The sequence below is a fragment of the Aulonocara stuartgranti genome, assembly GCF_965226115.1.
Source record: "Aulonocara stuartgranti genome assembly, chromosome: 4".
Classification (NCBI taxonomy): Eukaryota; Metazoa; Chordata; class Actinopteri; order Cichliformes; family Cichlidae; genus Aulonocara; species Aulonocara stuartgranti.
The window spans coordinates 22,353,475-22,380,004 of record NC_138942.1 but is presented as its reverse complement, the minus strand read 5'-3'; the positions used below and the strand labels follow the sequence as shown (position 1 = coordinate 22,380,004).

The 26,530-nt window shown below is 40.6% G+C and overlaps 2 protein-coding genes across 3 annotated transcripts in view; one reads left to right on the top strand and one right to left on the bottom strand.

Moving 5' to 3' along the window:
• LOC309704410 (uncharacterized protein) overlaps positions 1 to 26,530 on the top strand; it is a 342,365-nt gene that overhangs the window by 26,401 nt on the left and 289,434 nt on the right. The gene's annotated exons all lie outside the window — the stretch shown is intronic.
• The window catches only part of cacna1ha (calcium channel, voltage-dependent, T type, alpha 1H subunit a), a 68,585-nt gene that overhangs the window by 9,576 nt on the left and 32,479 nt on the right, over positions 1 to 26,530 (bottom strand). For both annotated transcript variants that reach the window (XM_082529529.1, XM_082529528.1), the window contains exons 17-32: positions 18,120 to 18,491; positions 16,316 to 16,419; positions 15,659 to 15,782; positions 13,784 to 13,852; positions 13,480 to 13,664; positions 12,079 to 12,205; positions 11,637 to 11,762; positions 10,832 to 10,921; positions 10,084 to 10,276; positions 6,013 to 6,164; positions 5,803 to 5,912; positions 5,148 to 5,281; positions 4,884 to 4,954; positions 3,194 to 3,272; positions 1,128 to 1,249; positions 25 to 183 (exon numbers count right to left, since the gene is read on the bottom strand). In XM_082529529.1, the coding sequence (XP_082385655.1) occupies positions 25 to 183; positions 1,128 to 1,249; positions 3,194 to 3,272; positions 4,884 to 4,954; positions 5,148 to 5,281; positions 5,803 to 5,912; positions 6,013 to 6,164; positions 10,084 to 10,276; positions 10,832 to 10,921; positions 11,637 to 11,762; positions 12,079 to 12,205; positions 13,480 to 13,664; positions 13,784 to 13,852; positions 15,659 to 15,782; positions 16,316 to 16,419; positions 18,120 to 18,491 (2,217 nt within the window). The remainder of the gene's footprint in view (positions 1 to 24; positions 184 to 1,127; positions 1,250 to 3,193; positions 3,273 to 4,883; positions 4,955 to 5,147; positions 5,282 to 5,802; positions 5,913 to 6,012; positions 6,165 to 10,083; positions 10,277 to 10,831; positions 10,922 to 11,636; positions 11,763 to 12,078; positions 12,206 to 13,479; positions 13,665 to 13,783; positions 13,853 to 15,658; positions 15,783 to 16,315; positions 16,420 to 18,119; positions 18,492 to 26,530) is intronic.

The following is a 26,530-nucleotide window of genomic DNA, read 5'->3' as shown; positions in this document are numbered from 1 at the left end:
GAGATAGTACTCAAGTTACTGCACCTTGTTGCTTTCCTCTAGATGTTTCATCAGAACAGCCACCACCACATTGACCAGAACAAACTGGGCCATGAGCACAAAGGTGACAAAGTAAATTGGAGAAACCCAGGGCAGATATGGTAAACAGTGTTCGTCAGACGAGTGACACTCTCTCAATGTGTCCTGAAAAGAAAAAGAAGAGAAAATGAAGAAGCAGAGAGTTTTACCTCGACACCGAATCACAGTCACCACTTGAAAAAGCTGGGCATCCACAGCTGCAAAGACTTTTGTAAGCATCACAGTTTTACACATTTACTCATTTGTAACTTCAGGAAACAAAGAAACACAAATTTAAGCACACACATAGACATGATGTAAGTAGTTCATAATCAGTAAAAAAAGAAATAAAAACATTGCACATTGTTAAACAACCCCCACTCTCCATCACTCCTAAAAGGTATATGCATGAAATCACGTCCTGTTTTTATATTGAATTAGCTCAAAAAAAATCGCCAAACTGACAGACGCGTACATTTCTTACACACAACATAAAACAGACTGTCTGTACAAAGACAGAAATCTACTTTAAAGTGCCTTTTTTAAAGCAGTGGTTAAAAAGAGAAACTGTGTGGCATCGCCCTCTGCTGGAATTCAAGAGGCATTGCTTATGTTGTGGGCCACTTACGAGCCTGAGTGGAGAAGTTTACTTACACATTTAATCCTTCACATAATATCTTAATATTAGAAAAAAGGTGTGTGACTTCAACAAACATGTCATTTTTTTAAGCATCAGGCCTTGTGTTTGACACCTTTTCCCTAACATGATCTTGTTAAAGAGATTCTACACTATACCTAAAAATTATAATTCATTTAAAAAAAAGAAAAACACATGACATTGTCACATCATTTGTAAACGATCACATTTTTGTGTCGTTCAGAATTTCATTTTTTAATAAAGTAAAACTCAAAATGTGAAAGTTTTGACATTGGTCTCCTCTAAGCTACTTTATCATTTCATAATTGCTTTTCGAGGTCGTCGCTCTCTGCGGTTATGAGATAATCTAGTCATCATTTATTAGAGCTCATGTTGTGCATACAAGTGCGTTTGTGTGTGTGTCTGTTCATACTTTCATAATCCCATTCCAGTTGTCTCCAGTGGACACTCGAAACAGTGTGAGGAAGGCCATCCCAAAATTTCTAAAGGTTGCGTGACGACCCAGACCTTCACATGGGTTGTCGTCGCTGCACTCTAATCAAAGCAAACAGAAGACGTTAATTAAGCTGCGCTATAAACATGGTGATGAAAAGAAGACGAGAAATACAACGTGCCGCACTTCCATACAAAATACAACTTCTTCAATCATATAAATGCAGAGTAAACTAGTTCCAAGTGGCGTCTCCCTATGGACGTGGCACAGGACAGCGAATGAGAAAAGTCTTCCAGGGGACAGTCTTTGGGTCAATTTAACAGAAAGCTCTCGAGGCCCTGTTTACAGAAAGAGAATAGCCACCAGAAGATATCCTCCCTTGCCTCAAACCTGAGGTCACATTAACAGCATGCTTGAGAAGAATAACACATCCCTTGGAGTATTATGTACCATGTTTATTATTCTAAGCATCAGTCACCAGGAGACAAATAAGAGGATTAAACAATGTGAGAGTGTAGCACAGAGGAAATGGATAGGGAAGGTTTGCGTAACTTGTAATGAAATCAAGCTATACTGATGCAAGACTGAAACGCTCGCTGTGGCTCTAACAAATGGGAGACGACTGAGTCAGAGGCTGCTGAGAATTCAGAAAAAGCAGCTTCAGTTCAAATATATTCAGTCAAACGTTAAACATCTGACTTTTTCATTTTTTTGGACTGCAGGTATTTCACGTGTACGCCTTTAATATGTCTACATCATTAGCAAAAACATATTTTTAGATGTAAAAAAACTTATTTCACAAGATCAGATTGTAAGAAAACTCATTTAAAAGATATATATATATATGTAGAGAGAGAGTTTCATCTAACAGTGGTGACTTAGACCTAATTAGACCTAATGAGGAAAACTAATGAGATCTACTAAGTCACTCAAGTCAATGTTTCCTTGCTTTCACACCTTACTAAATATTCTTTCCTCCCAGTCGGAGCTCGCTCCTGTATAGACCATTTACTGTTCTACCCCCTTTGTTTTACCTTTCTCAGGTAATCTTCCTTTAACTCCTGCCCACTGGAAATCGGGATTCATCTGGGTGTAGACTACCAGATAAATTATTAAATCTAGATTCAGATCCACACTGGAATATGTTAATTACAAGCTATGCTGAAAACACCTGACCCTGAAATGACATGAAGCCAGAACTGTATTAACATTTAAACACTCATTCAGCCCCCTGTGCCCTCATCCTATCTACACAGCCTTGGGCAGATACCTTGAACAGAGTCTGCCAACGTACGCTTATCTAAGATCTGTCAGTTAGTCGCATAATTGTTGGTCAGTTTAAATTCCTCTTCCATGGTGAAAATGTATAAAACACCATGTTATAATAAAACTAAAGACTTGTCGACGGCCTATGTAACAAGGGTTGTGTGAGACGCAAGTAAGTTCGAAGATGAGGTTTAGCTTTTTCTTACTGGCGTGAATGCAGGGAACGTTCCTGTTCTCCACCGCTCTGTGCCACGATGTTTCTTTCAAAACTTCCAAAGTTAAAACATATTTCACCCTTACAGGCATGGATCAGCATTTAGCTTGGCACTTCCAAACATTCATAAAAATCTCTGCAAAAGCTGAAGATGGGTCATGTTGCATAAATCGGCAAAACAGACATCATCTTCTATTCCCAGCGTGTAGCAGAGGATCATAACATTTCACCGAAAGCAACCTCTTTATCAGAAAGTTGTTTTTCATTTCATCTTCCCAGAAGTCCTTTTTTTCTTTTTTCTAACACTTTTCCCACACAAACTCAGGCAAAATGAGTTGGACAGAGTGAATCCATTGAAGAAGCAATAATGTAAATAAATGGGATCATGCAAATGTGATCTTTCCTTGGTCAAAACAGGAAGGGAGGATACAAAAAAAAGGGGGGAAATTTGCCGCAAATCGTGACTGTAATAGTGATGCTTGGATTCAAAAACCTTTTCTGGCAAAGTGTGTGGAGCAGTGTGTGTGTGTGTCTTTGTTTTGTTTTTTTCTTGCTGGTGACTGACCCAGTTTGCCAAAGAGCTCCACTCCCAGAGCAGCATAGATGAAGAAGAGCAGCATGAAGAGAAGACCAAGATTTCCCACCTGGAAGGAAAAAGAAAAAAACAAACCCCAAAATATGTTAGATATCTTCTGCAAAAAAACAACAGTACCATTTAAAACATTAAAGATCCAGGGACAAGAAGGCACTGTCTCCGGAGTATATAATCGAGAGGGAGTATATAACTGACTCCATTTGTTTGTCTGTCTGTTTGTTAGCAGTGTAGCATCCACAGTTTCCAAGATCTCATTTTCATATTTTGTGTGATGGTACAAGTTGGTTTCATTTAGGTGAAAATCACATCAAGATCACATCAAATGGGTAAAACAATAAAAACAAGCCTTGCTTGGCACGAGCACCTCAGTTTTCCAGGGATCTGACCTTGACCTTTATTGTTTGTGCCAAAGGTAAAAGTTGACCTTGAAAAAACATTTAAAGAAACCATATCAAGTAATATATCATGTGAATGGGCATGGGGAGAGCTGTACATTAACACAATGCCCATGACATCACAATGACACCAGAAAGTTTCCCAAAATTACACAGTGCATGAAAATATCTTAAAGTCACAACTTCTTTCAGCTTATAGAAGCCAAATCAGCCAGCTCTGTCCCAGTTATATTGGTAAAGACAATAAAAAACACTATAAATGTGTTAAAGGTCAGACATCAGCATATTGTTATAAAAACATCCTGATGTCAGCATGTTGTAATAAAAAGAATTCATAAAACATCACCGTTTTAGTACAGCCCTTTCTTTTTGAGAGGAGATGTGCTCTCTGAGTGCTCTTGTCTTATTGCATATATTTGATACCACATATGCTTATTTATGCATTAGCATAAAATACTTCTTTTTCCCTTTTCTACCCATTGCATGGAGAAATCCCTTGCGCGCTTAAAAATCAAAAAATTCAAAAATAACTTGGACAGTGTGCACCTCCTATGACTACATGTGCATCGTGCCATCATTTACCAGCATGTCTCATCTCCTTTTCCATTTTCTAAAAATCTTTCCTCGTGCACTCTGTGCCTGGGATGGTTATATCCGAATACTTGACATTTAGAAAATAGCAGAACAACGTCTGTCACTGCACACACATCATAATCTTTGGCGCAGCTGCTCTTTGCCTCTAAGATTTGAGCCACGCAATAACAGAGAGATACATCCGCGACATCTGCTGACACGCCTAAAAAAAAATGGTGGGTGCATTGACAAAATAGCAAAAGCACAAAAAGGAGCACAAGGGAGGAACAGTCTGACTCAAAAAAAAAAAAAAGAAAAAAAAGAAATCACAAGATCGGTGGCAAAAATGTGCACGGGTATCCATTTGACTAATGAACTCATTGACTCTGTGATAAAATTCCTCTTGTGTGCAGTGTGCGTGCCATTTATTATAAGGCACATTTACTAAGAAAACCAAATGTGATGTGCAATAAGCCGGCGAAAATCTGAAGAAACAAACACACTTGAGGGTTAGGATATGAATTTTGTAATGTGGAAGGATACGCCTGGAATTAAATATTTATTAAAAAGCATAAATCTTTCAGGGCTGTCTATTCTGAACAAAATTCATATCCTGACCCTGTTTTCATAAATAAGAAAAAAAAAGCAAAACCACTCTTTTGTGGTTGAGACATTACAGAGTCCATGTTTACCTGCGGCAGTGCTTGCATGACAGTATCCAACAGAGCTCTCATCCCTGTGGCCATCTTTAGAAGCTTCAGCACTGCAGAGAGACATTGAAACAGCCGTTTTACTGTGATAATTGTGAAAAAGGGTTAGTAGGAAACGGTTTTATCTACATCTGAGATCCTCTTTTTGATGCCAGATCTATTAGAATATTTAGGATAACTTAACAGAGTGAAATGATGTAAGTGTGTACAACATAAGCAAGGATAGATTGGTAAGCGTATGTGTACCTCGTGCTATCCTGAGCACTCTCATGATCCTGATGATGGTTGGATTTATTGGTAATGTGCCTTTCATTTTCAGCTCCTCCAGGACGATGCCCATGATGGACAATGCCACTATAGCTAAATCCAGCTGATTCCACCTGAGAATATTTTTTAGTCGGGTAGAAAAGAAAAGGGCAAAAAAATTAATCAATAAAAAATAAGACACAAGATACAGTGCTTCTCTTTCATCGCTCATGCAGCATATTCAACTAGTACCAGCGGGTGATTGTAACAACAAAGTAATACAAATTCCTTCTTAGTCTTTAAAGGTTATTGTGAGTTAGCTGAAAAGGAGAACAGATGGGAACAGAAGATGAAATGTTGCTGCTGCCTGGCTGCTGATGCTAAATAGTGAGGAGGCTGTTTAGATTAATGGGCAGCCCACCCACTAATCTCTTTTGTAGGGAAAACACTGAGGCAAACCATGATAGCGCTCCACCTGGGTACTCTGAAAAAGATAAGTACCCTGACCACCCAGTGCTCTCAATACAATTGTGGGAAAATAAGGAAGGCAGGAATTCACACATTAAGTAGGGAATAATTTTTGTAACCATTTTATGCGAGATAGTTACATTGACTTTAGTGGGAAACAATGCTATAGAGATTCTCATTGCTTTACCTGTCTCTGATGAACCTGTGTATGCCAAATGCCACAAGTTTGAGGAGGGCCTCAACGACGAAGATGCAGGTAAACACGTAGTTACAGTACTTCAGAACCTCTCCTAAATACTGAGTGCACAGATTGAATGTAAGGAGAAGCGTACAGATTAATTTGAGACATCTTTCACAACATTTTCCATTTGAGCAAGTTTGTAAGGGCACGCATTACCACTGGTTGTTTATAGTGCTCTATGCTCATGGTGAAGACATTGACGCAGATGATAAAAGTGATGAAGAGGTCCAGGTGGTGGCTGGTACACAGCGAGTGGATGGACAGACGCAGGGGAGAGTAGTCGTCATAGTAGCGCCCGAGCTTGGCCTCTGGATCACAAAAATTCAGGAACAAACAAATATATGAAAGACAGAGTAAGAAACACGCAGAGAGACTCACTTTGGTGAGTAACTGTTGTCTGAATATAAAGTGTTGTATGTGTAGCAGTGTGCACCGGAAGGCAAAGGGGCAAAGAAAAGGCAACCACCACTGCTGTTCCATTTCATACTTTATTCACCAAAATATGCTTGTGCCTTAATAAGATTCTGCTATTTTGGTACGCATGTCACACCAGAGAGGCCCTTGAGCAGACCAGGCGACCCACTGATCCTCTAATTGTAAACTTACTCACAGCGGTGGTGCTCCCCTTGTCCCTGTTCCTTAAACAGCATGTGCATGCTACTGCTTGTGTGGCTTGTTTAAATAAGTGAGGACATGAGAGTAACACGAAGTCTAAGATATTTATGGCATGTATTCATTTTTAAAGGGATCACATATTTAGTATTATTACTCAAAATACTTTTGTACGTAAATTTGCACACGTACAGTTCTACTTAAAAATTTACATCCACACGAACATCATGGGGATTTATGGATTTTCGTGAAACCTGAACTGTCCTTTTCCAGGGTGGAATAACTGTACCGCATACATCTTTAAAAAAAAAACGAAAATTAGACACACATCACTGAATTTATTTTTGATTTTCTATAATCCACAAAAGTTTACATAAAAGCTCAAATATACACATTCACTCACTTAAATCTTTTAATAAAGGTGCTGAATGCTCTACAAACACCAAGGCCTTTCAGCTTCTTGTTAGTGATCGTGATTGACTACAACTGTTAGTTCTCTTTGTTTGACAGAACTGCTTGGATTGACCAATACTCGAAACAATTTGAAAGTCCACAGAACTCAGAGAAGATCTAAGAAATAGAATTCTAGATGTACACAAGTTGTGGCTTTCTTTTTCCTAAATAACCATAGATTTCTGCAGAGAACTATCCCTTTAAACAACTGCACTTAAGTACAAGTTACTTGAATATGTCACCAATTTGCCAAGATCCGGAAGAAGATCCAAATTCTGACCCTCAGATGAGAGGAAATCGGTTAAGATGTTGAGGAATAACCCAGGGAACCACTAAGACTGAAGCCTGCAGTGAACTGGAAACTGCTGGAACACCAGCATCAGTGTCCACAGTGAAATTCATTTTACATCACAATGGACTGACAGGGTTTAGACCAAGTGAAAAGTTTTATGGTCAGGAGACATAAATTGAGCTATTTGGCCAAAATGACAGGAAGTGTGTTAGGAGGAGTAAAGATGAGGCTTTCAAACCTAAGAACACTGTACCAGCTGTCAAGCATGGCGGAGGTATCATCATGCTTTGAAGATGGAAGAAATTACAGACTATCTCTAAATTCTTCAAATTCACCTCAAATCAACAGCTAGATGGTTGAAACTTGGATATAATTGGGTGTTCCAAAAGGACAATGATCTCAAACATCCATCAAAGCTAGTATTGAAATGGATAACACAAGCTAACATTAGGCTATTGGGATGGTTTTCCCAAAGCCCCGCCCTTAACCCTATTGTACATGTGTTAAAAGTTGAGTCCGCGCCATGACACCAATCAATAAAAATAAACTCTACCAACTCTGCCAAGACAAGTTGTTAAATATCCTGCCAGCATTATGCCAGAAGGTTGTTGACGGTGACCAAAAGCATCTGGTCGAAGCACAAATTGCTTAGAGACACCAAATATTAGTGGGGATGTATGAATATATTTGTGCACCTAATTCTTGTTTGTTTAAGTGGTCAAAGATGTGTGCTGTACAATGATTCGACCCTGGAAAAAGAACAGTTCAAAGAAATCATTGAAAGCCCAAAATTACCATGAAATTCATGCCTACGATAAGTGGATGTAAACCTCTGACCTCAATTGTGCATACGTAATGATAAGCAAGTGCCGTGCATGTTGCACTCTTAAGAATCAAAAGTTAGAGTGACATTAGAGGAGGAGGAAACATAAGCCAATTTTTAGCCAGATTAAGGAAGTCCAGTGGCACTGAAAATACCATTACCAATGCTAACTAGCTGTTTCAAATGTTTTATGGTTATGCATGTTAATGCCATGTTTACATATTTAATATTAGGTTAATAGTCAGAATGTTGACGCTAATTAAACTTTCTCATTTCTGTAAGTGTGAAACTTGCTGCTGTTTGAGATAGCACTACCCAGTCAAGGATCACAGATGCTTACATAGGTTAGGACTACATTGTGTATGAACAGAAGAAGCCAATCCAAATTGATATCTTGGTGGATGGCATTTTTTGCTTTTGTGTGCATTTATACATTTTTGTTACGGTGCCAACATACAACAAGTGTTTTACAAATGAGACCCTGGCTATTTATATGTGCTTGTTATCAAACTAGACTGCATACTCACATGTCCACTGTAATTATCGAACGTGTATGTGAATGTCTTTGACATACTCTCACGTATACCATGCCCTGCCCTATGCATCGACTGCATGCTTTCATGCCATTCTGTTTAAAACTAGGATTTAGAGGGGCTGTGCAGGGTATGTTCAACAACACCATCCTTTAACAAATGAGATCGTTCAGCTTGTACTGCTTTAGCAATAATCTAAACGCTTTAAATTGAGCTCAATAATTTCAAATTAATCAGTTAATATTGCTGTCAAATTCCTTAAGATTTTAGTTTGAGAATTAGGGGGTGCTGTTGAACAAACACTGGAGCCACTTTTCTCTAAAATACTTGCAGGAAAAAAAATCTCAGTAGTCTAAAACTACATTCGTTTTTTGATTGATCAGTGAGTTTTGATTGATCATATGCCCAAATCCCTATGAACAGGCTCATTCCTCTGAGACATTCAAGTAGCTTATATTACATTTATCAAGAGCAGTTTTAGACCAGTGAGACATGGTGCCATTAGAACATGAAATAGCTGTGTTCTGCTCACACCATATACTGCCTTAAAATGTAACTCTGCGATTACGTAAATGAATATAAGACAAAATACTTCTACAAATTTCTCTCATTCACAATCAAGTCCCTAAATGAAATACTCTTCTGTATTGTGACTGTACAGTACTTTGAATCATGATTGCAGTGGGTGGTGTGTTTCTGATGTTTCTACCAGCATGTCCTTGCATTAGCTATAAGGTGCAACAAACAACTTTTATCTACGTAACTTAACATATGCTAACAGCGCAGCTACCCAAGGTGTTTACAGGTATAGCAGCCAAAGTGTCTGCTATGTTTCTGAGTCTGCCAGTCAAAGCGTGTTTACAGGAAATATCCTTCTTCTTCTATCCATGACAAGAACCATTTCATGGTCAGTGTTGCACATGCATTCGCAAGGAGGGAGGGGTTTACTGGCATTTCACCAATTCAAATTTTGCTAGCAAAATTTCGAAAGACATCTGGAGAAATGCAGCCGTTAATTACTTTCACATGCAGCAAGTGTTATAAAGATGCTTTTTAAAAGTAATGAAACCAAAAACAAAAGTTAGCTTATTACAGGTTTTGTTGTATTTAAATTTGGTATCTGAGACGTATTTAAAATAGATTAAGTACTGTTAATACTTTTACACTAAACTGGTGGCAGTTCCATTAATTAAAGGGTGAGCATACAAAGTTTTAGGTTAAAACAACTGCTCAAGTTTTTCATGCAGTGTTAGAAAAAGGGTAAGAGTAGGGCTGCAGTCATGCATTTGCATGCATCAGACTGATGTAGTCCACGCCCCCTGTCAGTGATCGATCACTGTTTGCGTGAGCTAGCCAGTCTTTTAAATTCTCCCTCTTTTAATGTTTCAGTCTGTCATATATACATGTATCCCTGTTTGTTTCTTTTTCTCATTCCCGTTCTCTTTTTTTCAGGCTCTGAAAGCAGGCAGTGCTCAGAAAAATAGACTACCGACCAGCCCCTTCATTCTCCTTACTCCTGCGCTTTTTCTCTTTCATTTTGAGCCTCTTCTCTTCCCGTAAGCGCGCCTCCTCCTCTTCCTGGTCCTGTCGGCACTTGTGGAAATTCTCCACCACAACCCCAACAAACATATTAAGGACGAAGAAGCTGACGATGAGCAGGAAGGAGATAAAGTAGAGGAGCATCCAAGGATTGTTGTTCCTTTTAGGCTGAGGAAAGCAGAAGACAGCAGAGAATATTTGCTTTTTCAGTTTTTTATGCATATTTCTTACTGAAAACAAAAAAGAACAGGACTTTTAGCTCTTCTGATCATCTTGTGCAAGTAGAAGAGATACCAGCACCCAAACTGTCAGTATCTTATCACTTACAACATTCAGAAGCAGGTCAAATCCCTAGAAAATGTTCAGGGAAAGCTCCACCTTTTAAACTGTTTTCTCTTTGTCACTTAAAGCTGTGTGCACATTTGACGCGATATGCAGTGATGTCACAACCACAGACTAGAGAACGTGACATTTGGCAACATGAAGTGGTTGGGATCTCAGATAAACTTCTAAACTTCGAAGTGAGCAACTGAAGGGACTACCAATGAGGATTTCCTGGGCGAACTGGATCATGGAACGTCCGCCTACGACTTACTGTCACCTTCAAACAATCCACGAATAAGTAATCACTTCGAGGGTGGATGTAGATTAACACTACAAAGATATTTTTTGTGTACCTGACACAAGGCAATTTTACAGCTTAGCAATTTCTCACACCATTACCTGTTGGTCCACTCCTACTGCATCCAGCCCATCATACATGATGGTAACCCAGCCATCCTTACACGACAGCACAAACAAAGACATCAGAGCCTGGATATTAAACACAAACAATACAGGAAGTCATTACACATGTGATCAGTTTGTTATGCTGACTTGTAACTCTATTTCTCCATCATTACTAGAAGCTTAAAAGCCTTAGGTGATTTTGTGCTGTTCTGCATATAATAATAACATAATATATTAATACCATGAAATATGTCATAGAAGTTGGGACATTTTTAAGTAATTATTTGCTGAAGATGCAGCAAGGTAATGGCCTGTAAATGGCCTGTATTTATATAGCGCTTTACTAGTCCCTAAGGACCCCAAAGCACTTTACATATCCAGTCATCCACCCATTCACGCACACATTCACACACTGGTGATGGCAAGCTACATTGTAGCCACAGCCACCCTGGGGCGCACTGACAGAGGCGCCCCAGGGGTGATTTATCAAAAACAATTAAAAAATTATGGAACAACTGGATACCAAAAATTAAAAGGATTGGACTGAAAATAAGGCAGTGTCCAAAGAAAAACTCTGAAAGCTCTGCAGAAAGCCTGGAGAACTGTTTCTCAAAACCTCATTAAAAACTCATCCTTGCTCCTTGGAAACAAAATATTAAAAAATGAGGGATAGCTCAAGACTTTTGTACAGTACTGTAAAGTTAGTTAAAACAGCTCACAGCGAGATTGTGCAGTGCTGATTCCACACTCATGCCCCATCTTTTTTGCCAAATCTCACCCTCAATCTATTGTTTGTTACCTGAATCAGGTTGTCAAAGTTGTACTTTTTTCGTATCCAGCGGTAGTTAGCCTGCAGACAGTCTGATTTGTTGGTGATGTTTCTTGTGTCCAGACCTTCACAGTGGTAGAACTTCCCTTTGAACAGCTAGAGTGAAACAGAAAAACATAGAGAGAGTTATCTGCGGGGCTATTTTGGTAGCCATTTACATGTTATGTACCAGAGTTTGTAGCTTATAAAGCCAGAAATAAAGAAATAAAGGGAAGTTTTGTAGAACATATTATTATCATACGTTTCCCTCAGTCCTTGGGTAATACCAGGTCATCTTGTTTCTTTTCACACTTCACCTAACTGTCATTCTTTCAAAAATGCTCAAACAAAAAGCTAATTGTTGATTGGATACTGAGTGACATTTAAGCAACAAAAGGTGTAAGGCATCTCTGTGTTGTGGAACAGTGATTACCTGGACCCCCAAGATTCCAAAGATAATGAAGAAGGCGCAGCATATCAAAACAATGTTCCCAATAGGTCTAAGAGAGGTGATGAGAGTCTCCACAACAAGCTTTAATCCTGGGGCTCGACTGATCACCCTGGAACACGCAAACCAAAACATGTTTAACACAAGTACAAATAAATGCAGCACATTAAAAAACTAGAACCCAAACAAGGTAGAGCAACAAAAAAGTATCCAGCACATGTGCATCAATATATAAAAGCTACTTTCAAATTTCCCCTTACACTGACAAAAGTATTCATTCACCCATCCAAATCATCGAATTCAGGTGTTTCAATCACTTCTATGGCCACAGGTGTATTTAATCAAGCACACAAGCACGCAGACTGCTTCTACAAACATTTGTTAAAGAATGGGTCGCTCTCAGGAGCTCAATGAGTCCCGGCGTGATACCGTGATAGGATGTCACCTCTGTGGAACAAATCCCGTCGCGAAATTTCCTCACTACGAAATATTCCACAGTCAGGTGTTAGTGGGATTTACAGGGAACGACATCAACTCAGCTGCAGAGCGGTAGTAGTAGGCTCACAGAGCAGGGTTAGCAAATACTGAGTCGCATCTTGCACTGAGATTCCCAACTTTCCCAACTTCATGTGGTTTCAGATTAGCTCAACAGTGTTAAGAGAGCTTTATCCATGGATTTCCATGGCGAGCAGCTGTAACCAAGCCATACATCACCGAGTGCAATGTAAAGCATCGGATGCAGTGTTTGTAAAGCATAGGACCATAGGACTCTAGAGCACTAGAGATGGGTTCTCTAGAGTGACGAATGTATGGGTTTGGCGTTTGCTCAGGGAACGGTACTTGTCTGACTGCACTGTGCCAAGTGTGCGGTTGTATTTCAGGAGTTTGACTCTGCCTCTTAGTTCCAGTGAAAGGAACTCTTAATGTTTCAGCTTACCAAGACATTTTGGCCAATTCCATGCTCCCAGCTTTGTGGGAACAATTTGGGATTGGCCCCTTCCTGTTCCAATATAACTGCAAACCAGTGCACAAAAATACACTTCTGTAAGAATGGTCAAAAATTCCCACAAACATTCCTAAACCCTGTGGAAAGTCTTCCCAGAACAAAGAGTGGGCTGACATCATATTAAAGCCTATGGATTAATAATATGATGTCAGTGAAGTGTATATGTGTGAAGGCAGACGAGCAAATACTTTTGACGATATAAAGTAGCACTGCAAATTTGCACATGATTCAGCAGATATTTACTCTAGATTCCTTGTGTGTCTTCCTGGGATCAACATATGGATCTTTTGTACTTTAGGCAAATATGCAAACCACTACACTATAACCCTCCAAAAGGTGAGAAGACAGTATCCACATACAAAAGAAAATCCAACATGTACCTCAGTGGGCGAAGTGTTCGTAGCAGGCGAAGTACTCTCAGAATTCCCAGGATCTTGTTTTCACCATGATAGGCCAGATAAACCAAAATGTCGATCAGAGACACAAACACCAATACACCATCCAGAATGTTCCAACTGGACTGGAGGTAGCTCTGCTGCCCAAAGCAGAAACCAAGAGCTACAACCTGGGAATTATTAAAATACAAATTAAGCTGTACACAAGGCAGTAATCACAATAATCTAGATCCAGTAGAAAATAGAAAAAGTTTCATCTACAGAAGAAAGAAAAGGAAATGATTCTTACCTTAATGGCCATCTCTGCTAGGAAGATCACAGTGAAAATATAGTTGGACACACTCAGGAAATGTCGCTCCTAAAGAAGAGAGTGATATTATATTTCAGCCCACATACCATGTAGCACACGCCACATCACACTACAGAGTACAGAGTATCTAGCATCAGTCTAAAATGTGTCTTTTTAAAGGTTTTAAACTCTGGGGTTTTATTCTTTCAGCTCTTGTACACTTTAATAAAATGATTTTTATCATGGCCCTGGGTCTTCAACCCAACTATTGATATGCTAATGTTCGGTTTTGTTATGTTTGTAGTTCATAGTTCTTGTTTGATTTTGTTCCCTTCTGTGTCCAGTCGGTATTAGTCTCTTGGTGGGTCCTCCCCTGCGTCCCCTGTGTGTGGTCACGTCTGGTTATAAAGCTCAAGTCTCTGTCCCTCGCTCCCTGTTTTTTGTCAGTCTCGCCTCAGTGTTTGTGTTCCCTGTCTTCCTGTGTCTGGTCCGTCTTTTTCCTGTTTTATTCTCATGGTCATCTGTCCTGTATGTGTAATGTAATGTGGCTCCCCTGCCTCTTCAGTCAGACTATGTTCAGCTGTGTTCCCCAGGTGTTCCTGCCCTGACACCCTCTTGAAATATTGTCTGTATCTCCTTCTGTCTGTTGCCATCCCTCGATGCTGTGTGCTGTCTGTTTATTTTAGTTTCTAGCTCCTTCCCAGTTTAGCTAATGTTTTTTTGTGAATCTGGCAATAAAGCTGTTTTTGAGTTCACGTTCTGCCTGAGAGCCCTGCATTCGGGTCTTATCCTTCCTTGCCTCACACAGCGGTTAGTGACAATTTTTTTCTAAGCTTTCTGCAAATAATCATCAATCAAGCACCAAAAAGCACATAATATGATATATTGTGAATAAATGTTTTGTAATTCTTTGCTTTTACTAATTTACTTTGGAAAATAGAAAATGAAGGCAAAGCTGACAAAGTTGAAAACAAATACATTATTGTAGCACCTTGATTCTTTTCTTTTTCAGCCTTTCTGTTGTAGATTTTTTTCCATTAAGCAATTTGGACTATGCTTTAGCTGCAGGATAGATGATTCTAGAATACTTTGGTATACAGAGTTCATCTTTGACTCAATGGGTTCAAGGTGGCCAGGTCTCGTGGCAGCAAAAGAAGCACAAGTCACCACCCCAACACCGTGCTTGACAGTCGCTATGGAGTGTTTTTGCTGATATGTTCTGTTTGGTTTTCACCAAACGTGGCACTGTGCATAATGGCCATACAGCTCCACTTTGGTCTTATCTGTCCAAGAGACATTGTTCCAGGATTCTTGTGGTTTGTTCAGATGGAGCTTTGCAAACCTAAACCATGCTGCCATGTTCTTTTTAGAGAAAAGAGCCTTTCTCCAGGCAACCCTTCCAAACAAGACACGCTTCTTTGGCTTTTTTCTAACTCTACCTTCATTAACTTTAACATTTGAAATGTTAACTGAGGCTTGCAGAGTCTAAGACATTGTTAATGTAATGTGTTAACTGTTAATGGACAACCTCATATCTGAGGTTGTATTTGCCTAATTTTAAGAACTGTTAAGGACCACATTATTTGCAGATATCTAAAACCTTAGAATTTAAAAAGCGTGTACTTTCTTTTTTACTATGTGAATGTAGTGAAAGACCCCAGTACCCAGACTAAAGCACAAGCTGAGTGTATGTGAAGCCCAAGCAAGAAACCTTTGTTACTACAGGTAACAATGGAAGGGATAAAAAGCATCAAAGCATCACATATAACAGAGGAAATTTTGCCTGTTTCTCTTACTTAATTAAGGATCAGTTATAAGAGATAGAAACTAAATAAAACAGTCCTGGTGTGTATTGGCTGTGCGTGTGTGTCTTACCGTGCTGTCATTTTTTATATCAGGTCTTTCCAGAGCAATGGTGATGCAGTTGAGAAAGATGAAAACTAGAACTATGTGGTCAAACAGTCTGTGAGAGATCACTTTCTGGCACCACATACGGAACCTAAAAAAACCCCAAAAACAGTAAATTAAAAAAATAAAAAAAACACAGACAAACATACACGCAACTCTGATAAAACAATAAAATATCCATCATTTATTAAAACTGATAATCAAATAAATAATAGTGAGAATTCAGTAAAAAATACAAGAGACAGAAATAGTTAAATTAAAAAAAGAAGAACCAGAGAGGAATAGGCCAGTGAGTAAGCAGAAAAATGGATGGCAGAGGGTGACAACAGAACGGACTGAATTCTTCGTATGGATCCGTGTGTGTGTGTGAAACTCATGCTGGTGGGACATAAATCTGCCAGTGCAATCACATTTGGTGACACAAGCTAATGCTGAAAATGTAAATCATTGTGTCTTAGTATAAATAGTTTGGGGTTAGGTTCGGGTTAGGATTAGTGTAAGTGTAGTAACTGTGATCCTACAGGATTAGGGTAAATCTCCAAGATATGAATGCAAGGATGAAAAGACTACTGTGTGTGTGTGTGTGTGTGTGTGTGTGTGTGTGTGTGTGTGTGTCTGTCTTACGGATTCTCTGGAGAAAACAGGTACAGCGTCCAGTCTTCATGCTCTTTGCACCATCGGGGCTTCATGTTATGGAACTCCTTCCTGGTCCAGTAGCAAGAAGAAGCCTGCAGAAAACGATGGTTGCACATCAACATCATTAACACCAACAACAAAACTACTTTCTCTGTCAATATCTCCGAACCAACTATAGGTGTCACCTTTGCATTTGGTGAAATGTTTATTACTGTTGTTACCGTCATGTCTGCTACAGTCAAAGCTAAGTGCATCAAATCTCACCCAGTGAAAAACTCCAAATGGTTTGTCTTGCAAATCTAAAGGTTCAGTATTCTGGCAGATATACTTTTTCACATTTTTACACATATTAATATACACATCGAAGCTAACGCAACTGATAAATATTTAATTAATGCTGAGATTGTTGTAGATTAGAAGCAAGGCTACTAAAAGGACGATGCGCTCCTCTCCAAAAATAGACAGCTGCTCCACAAACTATGCATGCAATCTGTAGAATCCGAGCAATAAAAATGTTATTACTTTTTGTTCTGCGTGCACTCCTTAAACCCCGACTGAAGATCAGCTAGAACATTAAATCATGCAAAAAAATCCTTGAAGGTGGAGAAACTGCGTAAGCCCAAGAGCTTTTTATATAACTGAATGCTGCTAAATGTCATTGCCAAAACTATATATTATGTTTATCAGTTAAAAGTAAAATTGTATTATGACGACTCTAATGTGCACAACCCGTCAACAATTACACTGCAGATCCTATTAGAGAGAAGCAATGCACGGCTTTAAGCCGAGTTTCCACGGTGTTGCTGATGTTAGCCGTTCTGCACTTAAATCTATGGGGGCATAGTAAACACGTGTTTCATTGCATAAGTAAAGGGAGATAATTGGGACTATAACAGGCGGACCTCCAACTTAGCTAGGCCACAAGCTCAATAGAAAGTGTTTTGAAACTCATTAAAGTTTGTAATAAAACAAACAGAAGAAAGCTTAGGTGCGCAGCTTCTGCACTTCAGGATTCTAATTAAAAACAACCCAAAGTTAGGCCTCTCAGAAACTGCTTATTTGGCAGGCTGCCCATTATGTGAGCACGTGTGCATCTGGGCGTATCCTGCGTGTGTGCGCCTGTGACAAGAACCAACCGCTCAGCTCTCCTTGGAGTCGAAGCCCATAATCTGAGATAGACACTCACAGAGAAGAACGTGTATGTGCACACCTCAGTTGGCACAACGTGTGCACACACGCAGTGTATACCCTTCCAAGTGTGCATTGAAACACACACCCATGTATCAATACACTGTCTGGGGGAGAGGGCTTTTGTTTCTGCGGATTTCATGGCATTATGAACTCAATTTGGAGCCAATAAACCCATGAACACTGTCGCGTAAGAGGTCATCCAAAACCACCAAGGAGGGGGAAGTGGAAGGGGGCCTCTCCAGGTTTTCCACGCACAAATATATAAGTGTGCTGATTGCATGTACTCAAGTTGTTTTGTACCCACTGAGAAAACAATTAGTGCCTAAACTAATCAATTAAGGCATGACAATTAGTGTCCCTCCAGGCTTTGCAGTGTGAACACAAAATGCACACTCTAATTTATATACAAAAGTAAGCGAACGCAAAGGGCAGAAGGGGAGAACTGCAAGAGGAGAGAAGAAAATGAAATAAAATGTGTAAACAGAGTGACAGAGAGCACAGATTAGGAATTTACATAACATTTCAAAATCCATCCACGAGCATCTGTATTTAATTGTAAAAACGAGCCGCAGAGTAAACGAAACAACCAAATGCCACTTACATCATCGTCCAAATCGTCCTCTGGGGAGGAGTCTTCTTTGGGGTCGGAGTTCACGTTCGGGTTGTAGGTCACGGTCCTCCCATTGCAGTCACCATAGTCTGCTACCACAGAAGGGCAGAGAGTAGACGCCTGCAGCAGTTCCAAGGACCCCGGCTTTGGTCTGTTGTTTCCCCCTGCCTCCACTTTGCCATCCCTGGCATCCTCATCCTCTCCACCTTCCCCAGACAACAAGCTCTCCCGCTCTCCGCTGGTGTCTCGCCTTTTGAGGCTCGGTGCCCTTCCCAGGCTGTTCCAGCTGGAGCGTCGACTTCCCCATGAGCTTCCAGCGCCACGGGGAGGAAGAGGAGAACGCCGCCCGGGACTAGAGAGGCTCTGAAGAGACAGAAAATAGGGGCGAGCGTAATGTGTGGTTGTGAAAATGAATGTCGGTTACAGCAGCTTTTAAGAGGCTAACAGTTAAAACTTTTCATCATCTGCTGAGAGTAGCATCATTTCAAATTTGACAACGTTTCATATTGTTAGATTTGTATTGTTGATTGTCATTTATGCTTAGAAATATTTACTTATATATGCTTAGAGTTTTGTAATTAGTTGTAGATTGGTAGAGGTTTTGACCCTTGATAGTCTGCAAACTTTGTGTGTATTAGACAGCACTTTGGGAGCATGAGAGGTCATACCGTGTCTTATTATTTTATGGTAGGATTAACGTAGTTGCGTCTGTTCTAGTCTAAGTGCTCTTTGTTTAGATGAACTGCAGGACTTCCTCACCGTGTTATCTAGGATGAACCATCTAGGGTGAGGGGGAGGCTACCCTCTTCCTGACCAAGGATGTTTGACCCTTTGATCAGCAGTCCCCACACACACACACACACACACACACACACACACACACACACACACACAGTATTCTTTGTTCACATGTATACCTATGTAAGATGTTATATGTTAATGACCCTATGCATATTCATGTAACCACAATAAAAGGAGTGCTGTGGGGAAACCTGGCTGAGAGTCTGACAGAGGTCAAGTGGTGGAACGACGCTTGGCTCCAGCCAGGTCTCCCTCATGCATGAGTAACCAGAGAACTTTGGTGCCTTGAGTCTTGCTTTTGCTGCGTAGCAGATTGTCCTTAACGTTCCAGCGAATAGGTTTATGCTACAAACCTAACATTAATTGGTCCTTCGAGAGCCGGATCCCTGGAGTCGACGTTCACCGAGGGGAAAAGAGACACACCGAAAGACTGACGTCAGCCAGGACTATAGAGGTCCTGCAACAAAGTCCTGAGGCGTGAGAATTCGTCATCGGGCCGGTGGATTAGCCGTCTGTTTTTTTTCTCCTCGATGGATGGCGATTGATGGGATTCGGGACTGACGCTACACGCAATAAGCAACTCCAAGTAAGAAAAAAAAAAAAAAAAGAGTTTATAGCTATAATTACGTCTTCACCGCTCAGTGGGGTGTTGCCCGTGGCCGCTCAGTGGGGCTAAAATTCGCCGTCTAAGTGGGGCGATGTACAAGGCCGCTCAGTGGGGTTTTTTGTACAGAAGCATTAAGTCGCAGAGTTGCGCAGTTCGAACTTTTTTTGGTTCGCCGTCTTAGTGGGGCGAAATACAGACCGCTGTGTGGGGTACTGTAGTGAGTTCTCCACCGCTCAGTGGGGTGTTGAGAAGTTCCGCGGGGTCCAGATTGTGCTGGACAGTAGGCCTATTTTGTGTTGTTGTCATTGTCGTCGTCGTTGTTGTTGTTGTTGTGTGTGCGGAGCAGAACATGTGGTCTGTGACACCGACTGTTGTTGTTATCATGGGTTTCTATGCAACCAAGAGTGAGTCGGAGGGAGACAGACGTTTGTGCTGGACTTTGCTCCTGGCAGCACAAAGTATTTATGTAAAAAAAAGAGAGAGCGACGGCTCCACAGCTGCGCGGGTTCACGCGAGCGCGGTCACGCGGACCTGAGCCGTGCGGTTAATCGCAGGCTTATAAATGGAAGAGATTCAAATGTTAGAAGTTTTCAGAAAACACACCAGCCTTGGAGAGCTGTGGAGAAGGCCAGCCCACATCAGCAGCACTTAAGATATGCTCTGGTGAATGGCTTTCCCCCCACCCCTTGCTGACACAATGTTTATTCTTTAGCTTGCCCTGATCGACAGCAGCCTGTGTGCCAGACCATAGATTTAATTGAGGTGGATAGTTGTTAAAAGTCATCTACATTACGCTTGTGGTTGCTTAAATTCAGTACGATGACATGTGAGGTGAAGTGATATAGATAAATATTTAAACTACTGAAGTGCATAGAGGCACTTGACCTGTGTGGAAGACTGTCGTCTTATTATGAACCATTGTTGAGATGTAGAGCACACCTGTGAAAACAACTAATATGCTGAACCCTGTATGAAACATCTAAAAGTACATGATGGAGAAGCTGAGTTGAATATGAAAGTGTAAGACTTTGCCACTGTGGGCAGAGCAACTACTGTGTGATGTTGCGTTGCAGTTTTTTTTTTTTCTTCTGAGCTGATGAGCAGGCTACACATTATCAGATCGAGAGCTGTCTGAGAACTACTCTAAGAGAGGGAAACAGCGCTATGATAACTGTGATAACTGGAGTGTGCAACGTTTCCATGAGCAGTTTTCCTGCATCTTGACTTGTGTGTAGAGTGTTCATAACATCAGCATCATGTTTTTGATTATTTGTTTGTTGGGTTGAAAAATAGTTAAATAAACTGGTGATCATATTTACGGATCACCATGGCACATATCATCAGCCATGTAATTTATTTTTGCAGATGACAAAGTGAGTGTGAATGTGTCTGACATCACAGTGTTTTTGTGCACTGTGCAAGAGTAATTGCCTTTGATTGTGAGTGACAGCGGTGATTTTGCAGGTCACCAGCTATTGTAAATTAAAAAAAAAAAAAAAAAAAAAAGAGTGAATAAGAGGGAGAATTTATATTGTAGAAAAAAATAATCATAGGAAAAAGGTTTTGTGTTGATCAACCAAAAAAAACAACTATAATTTCATTTTCTGCTTTTAAGAAAGGACTGTTCACAAAAACACAGAGCGAGAGAGAGAGAGAGATATGTGTTGATTAAGCAGTGATGATAATAATGAAATGTCTTAGTTTGTCACTTTCAGGTGAAAAGCAGACCTGAATCAATTTTCCACATGCAGAGGTCGGAAGAAAGTTATAGTTTAACATCATTGGAAACATGCAGGCCAAGTTTCTGGCTGACTTATTTACAGTGCCATGTGTTTCTCAACCTCACAAGCGAGCTCACTCCTCCCTGAAGATAAGGAATGCAGCTCCATGATAAAGAGACAGCAGCAAGTCCTGAGCACAAAAAGTCCCAGCAAAGCAGCAGCAATGTGGATAAACAGCAGCAGCAGAAGAAAGCAAACCCATCTTCCTGTCTGATTGGATGAATTCCACGGAGGGGCGAGCAAGATGGCGGTGGCAGCATGTTGAAATGCTCAAAAAGGACTGAGTGACTCGGGCAAGCCACATGCAGCTAGCATGCTGGCTAGCGACATGAAAGAAATGGACCCTTCGTGATGCGTTCAACGTGCCAGCGCTGTGGTGGGAAAGGCTCCATCATAAACACGCCCTGCGCCGAGGTTCAGGCCAAGAAGAAGAAGACGATGACTTCCAAGCCCAAGAAGGTCGGCCTCAGCGTGGGCGAGCTGATTGTGAAAGCCGTGGCCGCTCTCAAGAAGGCTCTGGCTGCCGGAGGCTACGATGTGGACAAGAACAAGGCCCGTGTCAAGACCGCCATCAAGAGCCTGGTGGCGAAGGGCACTCTGGTGCAGACCAAGGGCACCAGGACCTCCGGATCCTTCAAGATGAACAAGGCTACTGAGAGCAAAGCCAAGAAGCCCGCCGCGGCCAAAGCCAAGAAACCGGCAGCAGCTGCTAAGAAGTCGCCCAGGAAGGCAGCAGCAGCAGCACTTCAGCCACTAGCACGAAGTCAACCGCATCAGAGGACAATAGTGAGAGTGGCTGTGACTTCACTGTGCATGTGAAGAAAACGTTGGAGTTTGACATTTGCCACCTGTGGAGTAAAATGGCAAGAAGAGACAGTGGGACACAGGACAAAGCTGAAGGAGAACTGCCGGCTGTTGGACTGTTGAAGTGGGAGAGGACAACAGAGTGAGAGGACAACAGAGTGAGAAGACTAGGTGAGAACACATAGGAATTATTTAATGTGGGAAATCAAAATTTGGGTTAGCAAACCTGGGGAAAAACAAAACTGACTGCTTAAGTTGGAAAATTGAGACGGAGTCTGAAACATTGCGAAAATAGAAACATATACAAAATCACACACACACAAGCAGAACATGCATTAACCCTACTAACAATTCCAAACACAAAATGACTCATGAAGACTCATAGCACATTAGTTAAGAAATGATTAAATAATAGCAGAGAAGTGTGTAGGAAAGGCAGCTTTAAGAACATGCTCTGCTGGAGATGCAGCTCCACAGACCTGCATTAGACCTGCCTAATAACACAAACACACATGTAATGAAAATTAGCTTGTTATCTTTCATCAGTGTTAAAATAGTGTCAATTTAGCAGACACTTGTTATTAAATACTGAATTTATCTAATGCAAAAAATTGACTCTCCAGGTTGCAGGACAACAGTTTAACTTTTGTGGGAAAAAAGATCCTGGTTTGACCAACCAGTGATCAGACAATAAATTTAGTTGTTAAAATGGTAAATTGGGAGAAGCTTCCTGCTTGATTGAGGCAGCACATGTAATTTACTGTATGAGGGAAATTGTCTTTTGTGATACTATTTTGAACATGCTTTTCTGTCGTCCTGTCAACTTAGTGGGTTAATAGCTGATATGCAAATTAGTGATCGGTTTTAGATTAATGAAAGGTGACTGAATTCTAGCACGAGTGAATGAGATGTGTTGGAGTTGTTGTGTGTTGAGTGGAGACTCTAAAACACTGAGTTTCCTGCTTTGATGTGCGAGTGAATCCTGTATTTAGATACACAACTCTGAATACGTCAGAACAGACTGTTTTGTGAAGTGCATGACAGCATGTCACATGTTTTATGATGAAGGGAAAAGGAAAATTGAATAAAATAGATCTGTGGCCTAAATGAGTGAAGAGCACGGACCTGGTAATTAAACTCATAGCTAATAAGACATTAGGATTATGTTGTGTGTTGTGCAGCTGATGGTTGATTTGGAGTGAATCTAGCTGATGATTTTTCTTTTGTTGTGAAGTTGAGCCTGCCGATTAGTATGATGGTATGATAAACCATGCTAATGGTATGATTTACCCTCCTGAGATGAGGAGCTTGTGTCATGACTTAACAAGGCCTTTTTATTTTGATACTTTCACAGTGCACTGAGAGTTTGGTTTGATAATCTCTGTTATTTTTTATTTTTCATTTTTGAACAAGCACTGATTTTTGCTTGTGAATTTCTTTTCTTTGAGCAGATCTGCAAGTCGGGAATTAAAAGCGTTACACGTCGTCAAGAAAATTGTTGCAAGTGAGTTTCTCCACATTTAAAATGGGTTCAGGAGAAAGCCACTTATTTGGGACAATTAGGAAATGAGAGTCCCCCCCAAAAAGGATTCAACGAGGAAATCCAGTCTAAATTATTTTTCTTTTTGAAATAACGTCGTTTTGCTGAGCGTGGAAACGAATGCGATGATAATTTCCACAATTAGCAAAAGAAGGAACCACTGAGTGAATGAGTAAGAATTTTAAAATAACTGACTGACTGACTGAACATGATTGTGTGAAGCTAACCCCCACCTGACAAAGGTGCAGATGAACCCATGTGTTTCCTTTTACAGGAGCAGAAAGATGACAGCAACACTCGAGGTTGCATGATGATTTAACCTTTTAAATGCCATTTTCTGTGTCTGTGCATTTATCAGGTGTGTTATTCATAGGCTTGAGTTGCTCACAGAGATATCTGTGACGAAGTATGCATACGCCTGCGCAAGCGCTAATATTTGCATTTTCTTTTCTTACAGCATGCCAGTTCTTCATGTGAATTGATGATGCGATTTATACCAGGACAACTGGTTGATGTTTTTTCCTACTACAGGATTTCTGGGTTTATGTGTGAGGAAAACTGTGTTTACAGGTTATGAGTGGTGATGCTGTTGCATTGTGTTGATGGGAAAATGTGAAGGTTACTTTGATAATGTGAATAACATGTGTGAAATTTCCTGTGTTGAGAACTGGTGTTACTTCTTTCCACAGCTAGGGTTGACTTTATGGTGTTTTTATGGCACCTCTGGAACCTGTTGACCTGTGTCTGACCTCTGTCTGACTACAGTCAATGTGTTTTGCTAATGTTTGTTTCTTTGAGAATGCTGTAGTAGATTCAGCTGAAGCGGACAAGTGACATGGGTAAAACAAATAAGAGATTACGGTATTTATGGAATAGTTTATTATGGGCTCATTTGCTGGCCACTTTTGAACCCATAATAGTAATATATAAGTGGAGTGACTTTGCTTAAGAGCAGTCACCGATTACATTAATGTTGCCTGAGTACATGGGATGATCCATGTCTGAGGCGACTTATGAAAATAATTGTAGTTTACTGATTTGAGAAAACCTGCACATGACACTTGTCTTGCTGATGTTGAATGCTTCTTGTCCTTATGATACAATTGTTTACAGGTATGAAGTTTGATTTTACTTCCAGATTTTGTTTTCCAGGCCATGATGGTGTGTATGCAGGCTCCTGGGAGAGCCAGGTGTTAAGCAAACTTAATATGCAAAACACACTAACATTTTCATTGCAGGATTATGGGTCCAGGGTGGTGCTGCTCCAGGGGAGGAGATGCCCTGATGTTGCCTGGGATATGATCTAGCTAATCTTTTTCTTTAAGACTGGACTCCAGGTTTGGTGAGTTGACGCATGGGTGTGTCCATGCGTCAAGAGGAGGGGTCCAAGGATTAACATTAAACAATGTTTACTATTATTGTTGCAGTGATTTGTGTGATTAGCCGTTTTATTTACAAATATTAAACCTATGCAAGTGGTGCATCCATGTTCAGATGAGGCTTTGATGGCCTATAAGTGAAGTTCACTGAACTAAAGAATGTGGTTTGATGATTGTTGACATGCTCTCCAAATAGAAGTTTTTCTTCTTAGCAAGGGAATACAGGTGCAGCAGTAATCTCCTGAGAAATCTTCAGAGGCCCAGTGAGAAGCGTGAAACATTCCAGGCATAGCTGACAGCCAGGCAGTGGTTGAGGTCAAAGGTCAAGCTGGTTGGGGCCCATCATGAGATCAGACCTTGGAGCCACAGCAAGGACCATGAAACTGCCTGCAAAATAGAGGAGAGGATCGTCCACAAGATGGGAGAGAGGCTTCAGGAGGATCAGAGATCATCTTCAGCACAGCAGACATCACACAGAGAGCTGTGCTACTGAGTTTCCAGGAGATTTTAAATAAAATGAAAGATTCAATATTGACGCTGAGGAAGACAACTAAGGTGTACGACGTGCTCTGCCTTAAACCTTCAGCAGCGTTGGAACATGAAAACTCGTGGGATGAGGGGAGCGTGCCAAGCTCCATCGACAGCGCAGAAGGAGTTCGAGGATGACATCATGATTCTGTGAAAGCACAGGAACCAGAAGCTATGGTGGTGATAACAGCAGTTTCCTATGAACATCACCTAACGCTGTGCCACTGTACTGTGCATACGATGACACTCTGAAGGCTGCTGGGATCATAACAGCAGTAAGATGACGGAACCCAGCACCCTTTCCACAGAGAGCTTTTTCTGCAGAGCGTGGACAATTAAGGAGTCATAAATATCCCCCTCACAAGACGAAGGTCTGAAGTCAGGTGATGGGGGCTGGTAAGAGGCCATAAAACTAGAGTGCTGAGAGGTCTGCAGCTTTGGAAATAGCTGAGACCCATGTTGACAAACAACAAAACCAACTAGTATGTTTGAATGTCTATTCTACATACATTTGGACTCTGGTCCTATGGACAGTGATGGAAACAACTAGAAGAGACATTCATGACGCCCTGCAGAGCTTAAACCACTCTGCAGAGAGACATGTGATGTGCACACCCGGAGGAAGCATCACCAAGCTGAGATGTTTTTGAAAATGTTACTTTCTTAGTTTCACTATTAAATTAACAATTTCTTTGTTTGCTCGTAAGATGCAGTTTGCCATGAGATGAGCTCAATGAATGGGGTAACTGCTAATACATTTATTAAACTGTGTAACTTTTACAGTAATTTAGGGTGATTTGACATATGCTGAGTATAAAAATGTTTGCATTGAAACTGTCAGACATGAGGTATTCATACCTGGGAACTTTTCAGGCATAAAGGTCAAAAAGGGGGGAAATGTTAGATTTGTATTGTTGATTGTCATTTATGCTTAGAAATATTTACTTATATATGCTTAGAGT